The 12856-nt window shown below is 40.1% G+C and overlaps 1 protein-coding gene across 2 annotated transcripts in view; it reads right to left on the minus strand.

Annotated features, from left to right (window-relative positions):
* The window catches only part of mgll (monoglyceride lipase), a 49018-nt gene continuing 36162 nt past the window's right edge, over nt 1-12856 (minus strand). Inside the window, exons 6-7 of one of the 2 annotated variants that reach the window (XM_085393574.1) lie at nt 8620-8835; nt 1-6898 (exon numbers count right to left, since the gene is read on the minus strand). In XM_085393574.1, coding sequence (XP_085249700.1) covers nt 6767-6898; nt 8620-8835 — 348 coding nt within the window. In that variant the 3' untranslated portion in view covers nt 1-6766. The remainder of the gene's footprint in view (nt 6899-8619; nt 8836-12856) is intronic. The other variant, XM_085393575.1, reaches the window with a different exon arrangement.

The raw sequence follows: 12856 nt of genomic DNA on the forward strand, positions 1-12856 counted from the left end.
TTCTTTGTTTACACTCTTTGAGAAATTTGAAAAATTCTCACATGTGATACTCTGTTCTTTTTATGACCTTAATCGTGACCTTAAATGTTAAGGTCATGAGCTACATGTGATTTCAAAATAAAATAATAACAATGAAGATGACTGATAACCTCCCCTCTTTACGCATACCCAGCCACATAACAGAATTGAGACAGCAGTAAGTCCAGCCAGCCAGCCTGTTCAGTTAAACAGTCATTTATTCTGTAAGAGAGTATGGACATTATCAACAGTCTAGTAACAAATAAGTTGCCATTCAGCCATTCAGAAGTATTTCCATTATTACATATTATATACAATTTTGTGCCAGATTTGAAGTAAAATGTCAAATGCTGACACTCAACCTATGATGTGACTATAATGCATCAGTGCGAAGTATGAGAAGTATAGGACGATGTTAAATGAAAGTGTGCACTACGGTCTTTAGAGGTGTAGAAAATGTTTAAAAACTGGCATATTTTTCACATCAACACTGTTAACATAAAGTACATCCAGTACTACATAAACTGAGAAAAAAAATTGAATAAGGAAGACTCAATAAAGTTTTGTCATAAAAAAACAAAACAAATCCTTTTTTTTGTAGGTTGTGGTGTATGGTCTCTAAACACTAACCATTTGATTGATTTGACATTGCAAATGCACGATTACGAAGATGACGTTAGGGTTTGTGTTTACAATTTTGTCCGCAGTGCCAAAATTCCTCAGCTTATCAAGATGTCGAGCTTTTCCTACCAAGAAGGCTACCGTGCCACCCTTAAAAATCAAAATGAAATACTGACACAAACACAGATTAAAGTAAATGTTGGACTCTCTAAGACAGACGACATAACTGTGAGACTTTCTAGAGTTATAATTTTAACCTCACAGCACTTAAATAATGTAGGCGTTCAATACACAGCGGTCAGAATGGAAAAATCTGCATGTTATTTCTGTTGTTTTACAAACCCTCGTATCATTATTATTGTTATTATTATTATGTGATTGATTGAACTTCCTGTTTTTTCTGTTGAGTCCCACTGGGAGCAAAATAAATAACTTTAAGACAACCCAGCAACACTGTTGCCATATTAGCAAGCCAAATGCATCAATTTTTGTGTTAAATATTGCATTTCTCTAAATGGCTTAGACAAAACAGGTCTTTAAAGAATCTGGGAGGTATTTATGTGCTGTAGCTGAGCCTGTACTGAAAGACTCGGAAACAGTTTTCAACCCCAACCTGCTTAGACCTACGATAAAGACAGAAATTTAGACAGACATCAGTGAAAACAGACAGACAGGAAGACGATAAGCAGAAAGACACAATTACTCAACCAGGAACGGAAACAGACGTGACCACACACACTCACACACACGCACTCAGAAAAGAGTAAACAGAGAAACAGATGCTTCAAGTGCAGAAAACACTCACAGACTCACAAGTGAGCATAAAACCACATTCATTAGCATAATAAGGCACAGACAACAACCAGAATACAATTCAAAAATAAATGTACAAAAGTTATTGTCACAAAAATCTCTTCAATTATTTGAAATTAAAAATTTCCCCAAATTGATTAGAGTTGCTTTTTTATCTGCTTGAAAACCTGATAACTGTTTTTTTTTTTTCTTTCAGTAGTTTGCGTGGTGTATAAATTGCAGGTGTTACGTAAATGTTTTGCACTCATGTTTATTTCACCTTAGATAAAGATCAAAATGAGAAAACAACTTCCTGAAAATCTAATTTGATAAAGAAGTACAAGGCAACAAACCTTTAGCAGTAACACCCTTTGGTTGTTAATCATTTTTTAAAAATATATATATATATTTTAAAAAGAACAAAAAAAAAAGTCAAATTAAAATCTGGAAGTTTAAACAAAAATCTTTGACAAAGACAGTGTGACGTTTTTCAAGACATGAACTTCAGTAGACAGAGTCTTTTCAGAAACACTGCCATACATTTTCTGGGTTGCTTAACTGTACAAACATACAACCGTCAACCAGTTTCCATAACAACAAAAGTGTTATGAAGTCTTGAATAGATGGGAAACTCAATGAGCGATTGGATTGTGGTATAAAAAAAGTGCCTTGTCGTGATGTGTTATCAGTACTTTGATGCCTATACATTAAATGAATTTCTATAAATACAAGATAAATAAAAGATATGTAAAATACAATGTAGTCTTCATTTCTTCATTAGCATTTCTATGTACAGAGTATTACAATTGTGTTCAGCAACCAAGCAGCGTGACGGCTGGAAACAAATCAAGTTTGTCAAAACTGTCGGTTAGAACAGCAAGATTTGAGCTGGGGCGTTGCTCCAAAACACAGTTATGACGATTCAAACATTTAAAGGTTTACGTGTTAACAACCTGGAGCATCTGTTTTTGTTTCTACACACATGATTACGACAATAAGATAAAACCGTTTTCCTGGATTTACATTCACTTTGGAAGACGACCCCTTCAATTCTTGCTGCTTTCTTCAGCATTCACTCCAGAGCCCCATTCATGCGAACTGAATCTTTCAAGTGCACTTTAATCTTATAAAACTACATAAAGACTGGCCTTTGCACCTCAGGCTTATTAGCATAAAACAGCTCTTCTCTTAGAAACAGTCATACAGTCGAAATAAAAAAATGACAAACATTAAACTGAAGTGGCCTAATTACATCACCCTGTAGGCCAGCTGTGACACATTTCTTTATGAAAGCTGCAGCCAAATTAGATTGAGTGGTTTCCTGCCCTCATTCTTTTCTCTACTTTAATTTCAACTTCCTAAGCCTAAAAACTGAAGGACCTTAACAGTCAAGTGGATTATCATTTATTAATAGAGTAATATATGTGCACATTTATGGCATTCCTTCTCTCACTCCATGCTTGTAAGGATACATATCAGGGAAAAGGGAGCATGTGATGGCTTACAAGCCTTCACAAGATGTAAAGACAATATAAGGGGACTACACTTTATTAAGAAAGGACTAAAATCCAGTGAAAAGGTTTTGCTTCCATAGGGAAAATGCACAAACCTATGTGATAAAAGGCCTTGTTATGTCTTCGAAATCATTCAATGGGAATAGTATGTTTTTGGACCAAACAGCAGACTAGACAGTCTTTTTTTTTTTTTTCAAATTCACTGAGTGTGCGCAGCTCTTATTATTCACTGTGAGCTGATGATGCTAATTATTTGCTCTCTTATCTCAGTGCTCACACAAAAGGGAATCCTCAGAGCAGCAAATGGACAACCGGCCCTGAAAGCACACAAACGTCTGGCACACTTCCTGTAGCATTAATGAATCCACATTTTTACTCTGAAAAAAAAAACAAAAAAAACAGTGCTGCCATGGTTACTGACAGCTTCTCTCCTCTCCTTTTTCTTTCTCTTCCCCTCTCACCATATCTCCATCTCTCTCCACCCCCGTAGCCAGCGACAGCAGTATTATGCACTCATGTAGTCTGACAGGTACAGCTTTTTGAAATTACGCAGGATCCTGCGAGGCTGAAACAATCGCGCTGATGCGTTGCAGCAGGGGTGCTATTATGAGTTTGAATAAAACTGGGACCGCGCGACACTTGTGTGCGCTGTTCCTGCTGCAGCCTAATCAGGAGCAGATTGTGTTTGAAGGGCTGGTGATAAAAACCCCTGCAGTTCAGTTGAGGTTAAGGGTCTGACTCCCATCGGGACTGATGAATACATTTACATCTCCATCTATGTCTGCACCCGCTGCAAAGTAATCCAATATTTGTTCTGGCAAAGTATTTTTTGACGTCTGTAAAAATAGAGAAGAGGATGCACTTACATCCTGAAGTTCCTTCTATTTATTCCCTCTTCTACACTGATTTGTTTGCTTTCATGTCTCATGTTGTATTTTGTATTCAATGCTATTTTTTTCACATTATGGAAAGCACTCTGCCGATAACGATTAATTATTTTATTTTCTAATGCAACTCGATAATACAGCTGACGCAGTTCAGTCTGAAAACACCAGGAAAGATGTTAATAGAAGAAGAAGCCACATCAACGTTTGTAAGTAAGCGACTTCAGGTCACATTTAAAGTTAAAGTATGTGTCAGGCTTGACTTATTTCAAAGCAGGTGGGCAAAAAGCTCTTAAAGATATCAGACCTGGAAGTCAAACTACTGACCTTATGATAACCTCTCCTTCCCACAACCCCCTCCCAAAAAAAAACACATGGTCTACTGCCTAAGCCAGTCCTGATAATAGAGCCTTTTCCCTCATCATCAGTCATTTTATGTAATCTTTTCATACTGGGAGCAAAACAACGTCAGACTAAAATTCTTTAATATGACATTTTAAATTGCTCCTTCTGATTGTTTTGCTGCGATGTAAAAGTCTTTCTTGTTGGTTAATGTTGCAGAAACCCATTTTCTGATTTAAAGCACACCAGCTCACCTAAAGAAGAAGCTGAAGAAAGAAAAAAGATTTAATGGCCCCTTCCTCCCACCTACATCTAGCACCCTTGGTCTCAGCCATATGGTCCAAGAATCAGAAAAAAAGAATAAAAATTGTATCTGAACACTTTACAATATAACCTGTTGCAGCTCTGATAATTGGCCACTAGGGACAGTGTGGGTGGCTGAGGGTACACAATGTTTGAGTATGTAGTAGAACAAAGGCTTGCATGATGGATGGAACAAAGAGCACCGGTTACTGTGGCTAAAAAAATAAACAAACAAACAAACAAAGAAAAAATAGTATGGGTGAGACAAGGCGGGGTGAAGGGAAGAGACATAAAGACAGAGAGGCCAGAAATTGCTCTCATTCTGTCAGTCTTTTCGTGGTCACCGTGGTGACAACACATGTCAAAAAGAAAAAAAGGACTCTTCTGCCACACTGCTGCTGCTATGACTAAACAAGAGTAACCGTGGTTACAGCAGCAAGCTTCCCCCTTCACTATGTGCATGAGTCTCTTTGAACTCCGGGTAATACCGAAAAAAGAAAAAAAAAGAAAACAGGCTGGCCAGTTGAATCTCTATCAAAGAACTGCTTACTGGATGTGTTCACCACAGAACGAGTCACTAAAAGCGGTATCACGGATGTCTGGTGTCAAAAATTAAGCACCACAAAAGACCCTAATTGCTTTCCAAGTTGTGAGCGGTGCACGTTTAATAATCTGAAACCTCATTGTGCTTGACGAACAGGTAAAAGCTAAGTGTATGTGACCAGTAATTACAGTCTACACGACACTATCAAATAGGTAGTTCAGAGCGTGTCTGTCTAGTTTGTAATTACTGACAAACCACAAATGTAGGCTGCTTTGACATTATTGCTGTGGTTCAGCTGAAAACCCACATCGAGCAAGAGCTGATTTTAAATGCTAACCCTTTGAACGGCCCCTTGTCCTCACCTTTGATGTCCCTATACTTTAAGAACATCAAAGGTTAGTTTTACAGAACAAGATTTAAAAAAAACGAAGCCAGACTGGCTGCTTCCTGGAATAAAGTCATGTCATGTTCCCCTTTCACTTTATAGCTGGCCCCCTAAGTTTGCAGCCTGAACTTAATCAATCAAGGCTTGGCCTCAGTGAACAACTGACAGTGAGCTCGACTACGGCCATAAAGGTCAGAGAACACTTCACCTTTGACCTCCCACCTGCAGAGCGATTCAAAGCAGTTTCATCTGAATAATTTAGCCCCATCTTACACTCTTGACTAGGATCGCATACATAGCACCTATATGGAAAACTATTTTAATAATCGGTCACTCAGTTAGGCAGATAAGAAGTACTTATATCGTCATTAGGACTAAATTTATGAAGCTAGATCATCATCTGGATTTAGACTGACTACAGTACCTTATCCTCATATGATGTATCACTGTCAACCATCTGTCTTTAGGCTAACCATCTGTCCTCAGATCAAGCAAAGAGGAAGTCAGGAGAAGACTATTACATATAGAGTGCTTTCAGTATATGCTTCTGATCAGCTCTATAAAAGCTGCCTTTATCAGAAATGTGATATTACAAAACAGCGCAGTCAGTGAGGAGGCAGGAGAGGAAGAGGAGATGGGATAAGGTCAGAGAGTATGGTGGAGTAAACTAAGGAGACTTTAAGATGGCTATTCAGTGTCGCTAAATGATATGTTATCTATTAAGTATTCATGCATCCCTGAACCGACAACAGCTCCAAAGGTGCCAACCTCCTTCTGTTCCTGACCTCTAACCCAGTCTGTTAATGGTAGTTGAGGCAGAAAGAAATGCTTCTGTATTCTGCTGCCTCTGTTATTAATATTTAAAAGATCTGGCCTGTTTATAAAATGAGAAAATGAAAGGCCATACCCATTATTGCACTTCGAACCCTTGCTTTTAGGGAGTAAAGTTTGTGACAGTCTTTACTCTCTAAAAGCTGCACACGAGCAGTTCAGTGGAGATGATGTGAAGCATATAAACACATGAGGCACATCCCTGATCAGAAATTTTGCCATGATGCTGACCATTGCTACAGAGTATTTACAATAAGAACTGACCCTATTGCCCAATTTATATCAATGGCCTGATGTACAGATAGGAGGAAGAGTGTGTGTGTGTGTTTTTTTTTTTACAGTAGCCCAGAGGATTTGCTAATAAACCTGTTATACAGAGACTATAATGTCCATCAGTATGCCCAAATAACTCCCAGACAGGAAAGTGCAGTAGTATTATTACGCCTGACGCACTACAGGAACGTGAGCAGGCGTTTTATGACGAGATTGGCAGTTTCCTCAGAGCTTCAACAGAGGTGTGCAGGCCATACATTTAGGAGCCTTGCGCTTCCTGCGATGTTGCAGCTGGGATGTGCTCTGTGATCCAGGTGGTCAGCTCCTTTAGCACGGACTCAGCCACCTCAGGGAGGTCATGGTGAAGAGCGTGGTAGCCTCCTTCGTAGATCTGGGATAACATTTAGAAATGATAAGAAACGATCAGAGGGATGTATGTAAAACCATTTCATTTTTGTTCTACAATGCTTTTTAACAACTTGCAGTGTGTTCAAAGTTGCAACGGGTTCTTCCTGCTTTGCCAAACCTACAGGGATTTAATACAAAAGTCATTTGATCACACCAAACATTTTGCTGTGATCAAATGACTTCCGTTTACAGCTTGAACTAACGTGGAAAGCCCCTGCATTTGGTCCAATTATTACTTTGATAAAACATGTGATAAAGAAGCATCTGAGCCTCACAAGCACCACTTGATTTTCTGCTCCCTGCACTATCTGTCTCACTGTGCTGCACGAAAACAGAACATTCGTTATATCTGATTTCACTTCTCATGTGTCTCATTCTCATGTCTCTTGTTCATCCTCTTTTTAACCTCCATGTGATGAACCATGTGACAACATAGTGTGTGAAACTTCCCTCTTTACAAATACCAGTGTTGAAGCTCTTGGGATTTAAGAGGTTTAAGCTGCATTTCATAATGTAATACAGGTATAGGCATGTGTTGCATCACATCACTGTAAAATGCTTCACAGCATTGTGTAAAATCCCTGACTGTAAAGTCAAGGCTTTGTATATTTTTCCTTTAGTTTGCCACCCATCTCTATGTTATATTTTAATAACAACGAGTTTTAATGACGGACAGTCTCTGTATTAATCAAACACAAAGACCTCAGCTTTGTAATCTCGAATCATCATTTTTAAAGTGTCAGAAGACACCTTTAATGCTGGAGGCAACGTTATTCACCATATTTATGCACTGTGTCACGTTCAGTTGTTGCACTTTATAAACGCTCATCTGAAACTTTATTAACGCAAATATTTAAACATATCAGTGTATTTAGACATATAGACCTGCTGAAATTCAGGCCAACCATCAAAATGGGGAAGAAACATAATTTAAATGACTTTGAACGTGGCATGGCGTTTGGTGTATTTGGAGTATTTCAGAAACTGCTAATCTACTGGGATTTTCCTGGACACTGTCAGATGTCACGGTAATGGTCACACTGCTTTGAACTGACAAGAAGGCAACAATAAGTCAAATAACCAACTAACCAAGATATGCATAACAATTTCTCTCAGTGCACAATAGATTGAACCTTCAAGCAGCAGAAGACCACCCCAGTCCTCTCAGCTAAGAACAGAAAACTGAGTCTGTGTTTCACACCTGCTCACCAAAATTGGATATCAAAAGACCAGAAATTGTGTTGTTTGGTCTGATGACTCTCGATTTCAGCTTCAACGTTGAGATAGTAGGGAGAGAATTTGGCATAAACAACATTCAGTTCAACTCAACTCAATTCAATTTTATTTTATTTCTACAGCACCATTAAAGCATGAAGCAGTCCTGCTTCGTGCTAATAGTTTAGTGTGTTGCTGGTGGTGTAATTGGGCTCCTTAGTGCCAACTGAGCATTGTACCCAGCGTGTACTGTTGCTGACCACCACCATCCAACCATCCATCTTCTGATGGCTGCTTCCAGCATGGCATGTTTTATTCATATCATGTCAAACTGGTGTATTGAACATGACAATGAGTCAACAAATCTTCACCAACTATGTGATGCTAATCTATCAATATGAATCTAAATCTTAGAGGAATGTTTCCAACACCTTGTTGAACCTAAGGCAGTTCTACAGATACAGTTTTCTGTAAATTAACCATACACACCTTGATTTTCTTGTCTGTACTCGGTGAATTGTCATACATCATCCTGGAGCCTCTGATGTCACAGAGTTTGTCGGCGTCACCGTGAAGGAGCAGGAAGGGCCAGCTGATGGACGGGATCTCCCTCTGCATACGCTCCACTGCCGCCATCAGCTGCATGCCGAATGATACTCGCATCCCGCCGTGATAGTTTAGCTCATCAGCGTCATATGCCTCCACCTGACAGGAGAGAAACAAAAGAGGCCAGGGTGGAGATGCTTTGGTTTATCATCTCTCTCCACCGGATGTTGGACTGATATCAATGTAAGTTCATTCCTGCTGTTCCTCTTTCTAATTAAGCTCAGAGAAATAATTTTGGTCAGGCTTAACTCAACTCAGCAATCCTTTCATAGAGCACAAATGCTCCTTCAACCCTGTAATGCCAAGTTTTTAAGTTTTTGACACCTCTACATCATCAGTGAGAGTCTGTGTACAATTAGATGCATGCAGCGCTACTGTGGGCAATAAATTGCACAAACGTGTCAGCCAGAAGAAAAATGGTACAAATTAAAAGGGAAAACGGTCGCTCATGCACAGATGGCCTGGAGTCTCCTAAGAGCAGATGAACAATAAAGAGTCCTTTCTGCATTTTAAATGTTGAATCTAACAGCTAGTACAGTGATCAAATATTCACTTTGTTTCTCAAACCAAACTTATAACAGAAAACTGTGAGAAAAACTTTTCAAAAGTACACAGTGTGAAATGTGGAAAATTGTATTTTACAGTATCTGCAAGAAACAATATTAATATATAAATGGTAAATGGACTGATTCTTATATAGCGCTTTTCTACTCTCTCAGAGTACTCAAAGCGCTCTATAACAGATGTCACATTCACTGACATTCATATTAACTGCCTTGCCTTTTTACGTCTGTTTTTTACAGGTTTATTTAATGTTCATTATATGTCCCTATATATCTCTATGATGGATATTCTATTATTTATCAACATTAAAATTCCCTTGCCAACTTATCAGAATAAAATAAATGTGCAGGCCTATGTGACCTTAAACTGATGGAGCCACGTCTAATTTAATTTCTTTCACTTAAAACATAAAAGACCTAGAAGTTAGGCAAGGTTAAGCCACTCCACTTCACTTGTTACCCCCTTATTCCTATGCATCTATCTATTTTTTGTTCCATCCATCCATCCATTCATTTCCACTTCTCCTTTTTCAGGGTCATGGGAGGGGGCTGGAGCCTATCCCAGCTGCCTTAGGGCGGGAGGCAGGGTTCAACCTGGACAGGTCGCCAGTCTGTCGCAGGGCTAACACATAGACACAGACAACCATTCACTCCTGCATTCACACCTATGGGAAATTTCCAATTAACCTATCCTCACTAACTGCACATATTTTGAATGTGGGAGGAAGCCGGAGTATCCGGAGAAAACCCACTCAACCCACACATTTTTTTGTTTTCCTGCAAAATTACTACTACTACTACTATTTCCCTTAAAAACCTGAGTTGTTAACCCAATATTTGTAGCTAAGTATAATAACAATTTACTTTTAGATTGTTAATTTACTTTTACTTTACAATTTACTTAACAATTTACTTTTAAATAAAATACACTTACATTCTCTTTAATTATGCCCTTAGTCGCGCATATATATATATATATATATATATATATATATATATATATATATATATATACATGAGCGGGACACAGAAAGGAATTGGCAAGAATACCAGAGGCGCAAAACACCAGCTACTGGTAGACAGAACAATCAGCCGAGACTGCAAGACCAGACTGACCAACCTGTGCACTGCCTGGATTGATTACAAGAAGGCCTATGACTCAATGCCCCACAGCTGGATACTGGAATGCCTAGAATTGTACAAGATCAATGGGACCCTAAGAGCCTTCATCAGGAACTCAATGGGGATGTGGCGTACAACACTAGAGGCCAACTCCAAGCCCATAGCACAAGTCACCATCAAGTGCGGGATCTACCAAGGAGATGCTCTGTCCCCACTGCTGTTCTGCATAGGCCTGAACCCCCTCAGTGAGATCATTAACAAGACTGGCTACGGATACCGACTACGGAACGGAGCAGTTGTCAGCCACCTCCTGTACATGGATGACATCAAGCTGTATGCCAAGAGTGAACGAGACATCGATTCACTGATCCACACTACCAGGCTATACAGCAATGACATTGGAATGTCGTTCGGACTGGAGAAGTGTAGTCGGATGGTAACAAAGAGAGGGAAGGTAGTCAGAACTGAGGGGATTGAACTACCAGAAGGCAACATTGCAGACATAGAGGACAGTTACAAGTACTTGGGGATCCCGCAGGCGAATGGGAACCATGAAGAGGCCGCTAGAAAAGCTGCAACCACCAAGTACCTGCAGAGGGTCAGGCAAGTCCTGAGGAGTCAGCTGAATGGTAAGAACAAGATCCGGGCCATCAACACGTACGCCCTGCCCGTGATCAGGTACCCTGCTGGGGTAATAGGCTGGCCAAAGGAGGAGATAGAAGCCACTGACATAAAGACAAGAAAGCTCCTTACCATGCATGGAGGGTTTCACCCCAAATCCAGCACCCTGAGGCTGTACGCTAAGCGGAAGGAAGGGGGCCGGGGACTGGTGAGTGTCAGCACCACAGTCCAGGATGAGACAACGAACATCCAAGAATACATTAGGAAGATGGCCCCAACTGACCGAGTGCTCAGTGAATACCTCAGGCAGCAGAAACCCAAGAAAGAGGAGGGAGACGAGGAACCATCATGGAAGGACAGGCCCCTGCACGGTATGTACCACCGGCAGATAGAGGAGGTGGCTGATATCCAGAAATCCTACCAGTGGCTGGACAAAGCTGGACTGAAAGACAGCACAGAGGCACTAATCATGGCAGCACAAGAACAAGCTCTGAGCACAAGATCCATAGAGGCTGGGGTCTATCACACCAGGCAAGACCCCAGGTGCAGGCTGTGTAAAGATGCCCCAGAGACAATCCAGCACATAACAGCAGGGTGCAAGATGCTAGCAGGCAAGGCATACATGGAACGCCATAACCAAGTGGCCGGCATAGTGTACAGGAACATCTGTGCCGAGTATAACCTGGAAGTCCTGAGGTCAAAATGGGAGATGCCCCCAAGGGTGGTGGAGAATGACCGAGCTAAGATCCTGTGGGACTTCCAGATACAGACGGACAAAATGGTGGTGGCTAACCAACCGGACATAGTGGTGGTAGACAAACAGAAGAAGATGGCCGTAGTGATCGATGTAGCGGTTCCGAATGACAGCAATATCAGGAAGAAGGAACACGAGAAGCTGGAGAAATACCAAGGGCTCAGAGAAGAGCTCGAGAGGATGTGGAGGGTGAAGGTAACGGTGGTCCCCGTGGTAATCGGAGCACTAGGTGCGGTGACTCCCAAGCTAGGCGAGTGGCTCCAGCAGATCCCAGGAACAACATCGGAGATCTCTGTCCAGAAGAGCGCAGTCCTGGGAACAGCTAAGATACTGCGCAGGACCCTCAAGCTCCCAGGCCTCTGGTAGAGGACCCGAGCTTGAAGGATAAACCGCCCGCAGGGGCGTGCTGGGTGTTTTTATATATATGTATATATATGTACATGTATAAAATATTTTACCTGATACTGTATCTGCAAGAAACAATATTAATATATAAACAATATTTTGTCCCTATTGGCTACATTTAAATGCAACAGCTCTGACAGATTTTCAGTCATTTCCATTGTTTCTTTGAAAAAAATTATACTTATAATGTGAAGTATTTCATGCAAACTTCAAATGTATCAGGGAAAATGTGATCTTCTGCTAACCTTAACTAAAGTCCTTGGTAACACTTTATAATACAGCCCACATCTATGGATGTAATTCCCTTGTAATTAAATGTAATTTCAGTGTATCTTATTTGAATTTAAATGTAATTATATTTACCTACAAATACCTAAGAACATAAGAATGAGGGGAAAAGTCAGGTTTTTCATTTTTTTTTTATTGTACTGTAAGTAAATTCAAGTAATGGTTGTGAATTTTAAGTTGTGTAAAGTTTCATTTGAATTTTTTTATTTTAAGGTGTTACCCAGTCATTTTATTGCCCTAACGTATTCAAAATGTTGCCCCAAAACTGTGCACTCATGTTGTCACCTAAACAAAAGCACAAGACTGAAAGGCTATTTCATAAAACACATTTATTTATTCATTTTTTAATACAGACTGAAAGATGCCA

Source organism: Rhamphochromis longiceps, linkage group LG20, assembly GCF_057381845.1.
Source record: "Rhamphochromis longiceps isolate RC_006_pf linkage group LG20, R_longiceps_female_GT1.1, whole genome shotgun sequence".
NCBI classification, from domain to species: domain Eukaryota; kingdom Metazoa; phylum Chordata; class Actinopteri; order Cichliformes; family Cichlidae; genus Rhamphochromis; species Rhamphochromis longiceps.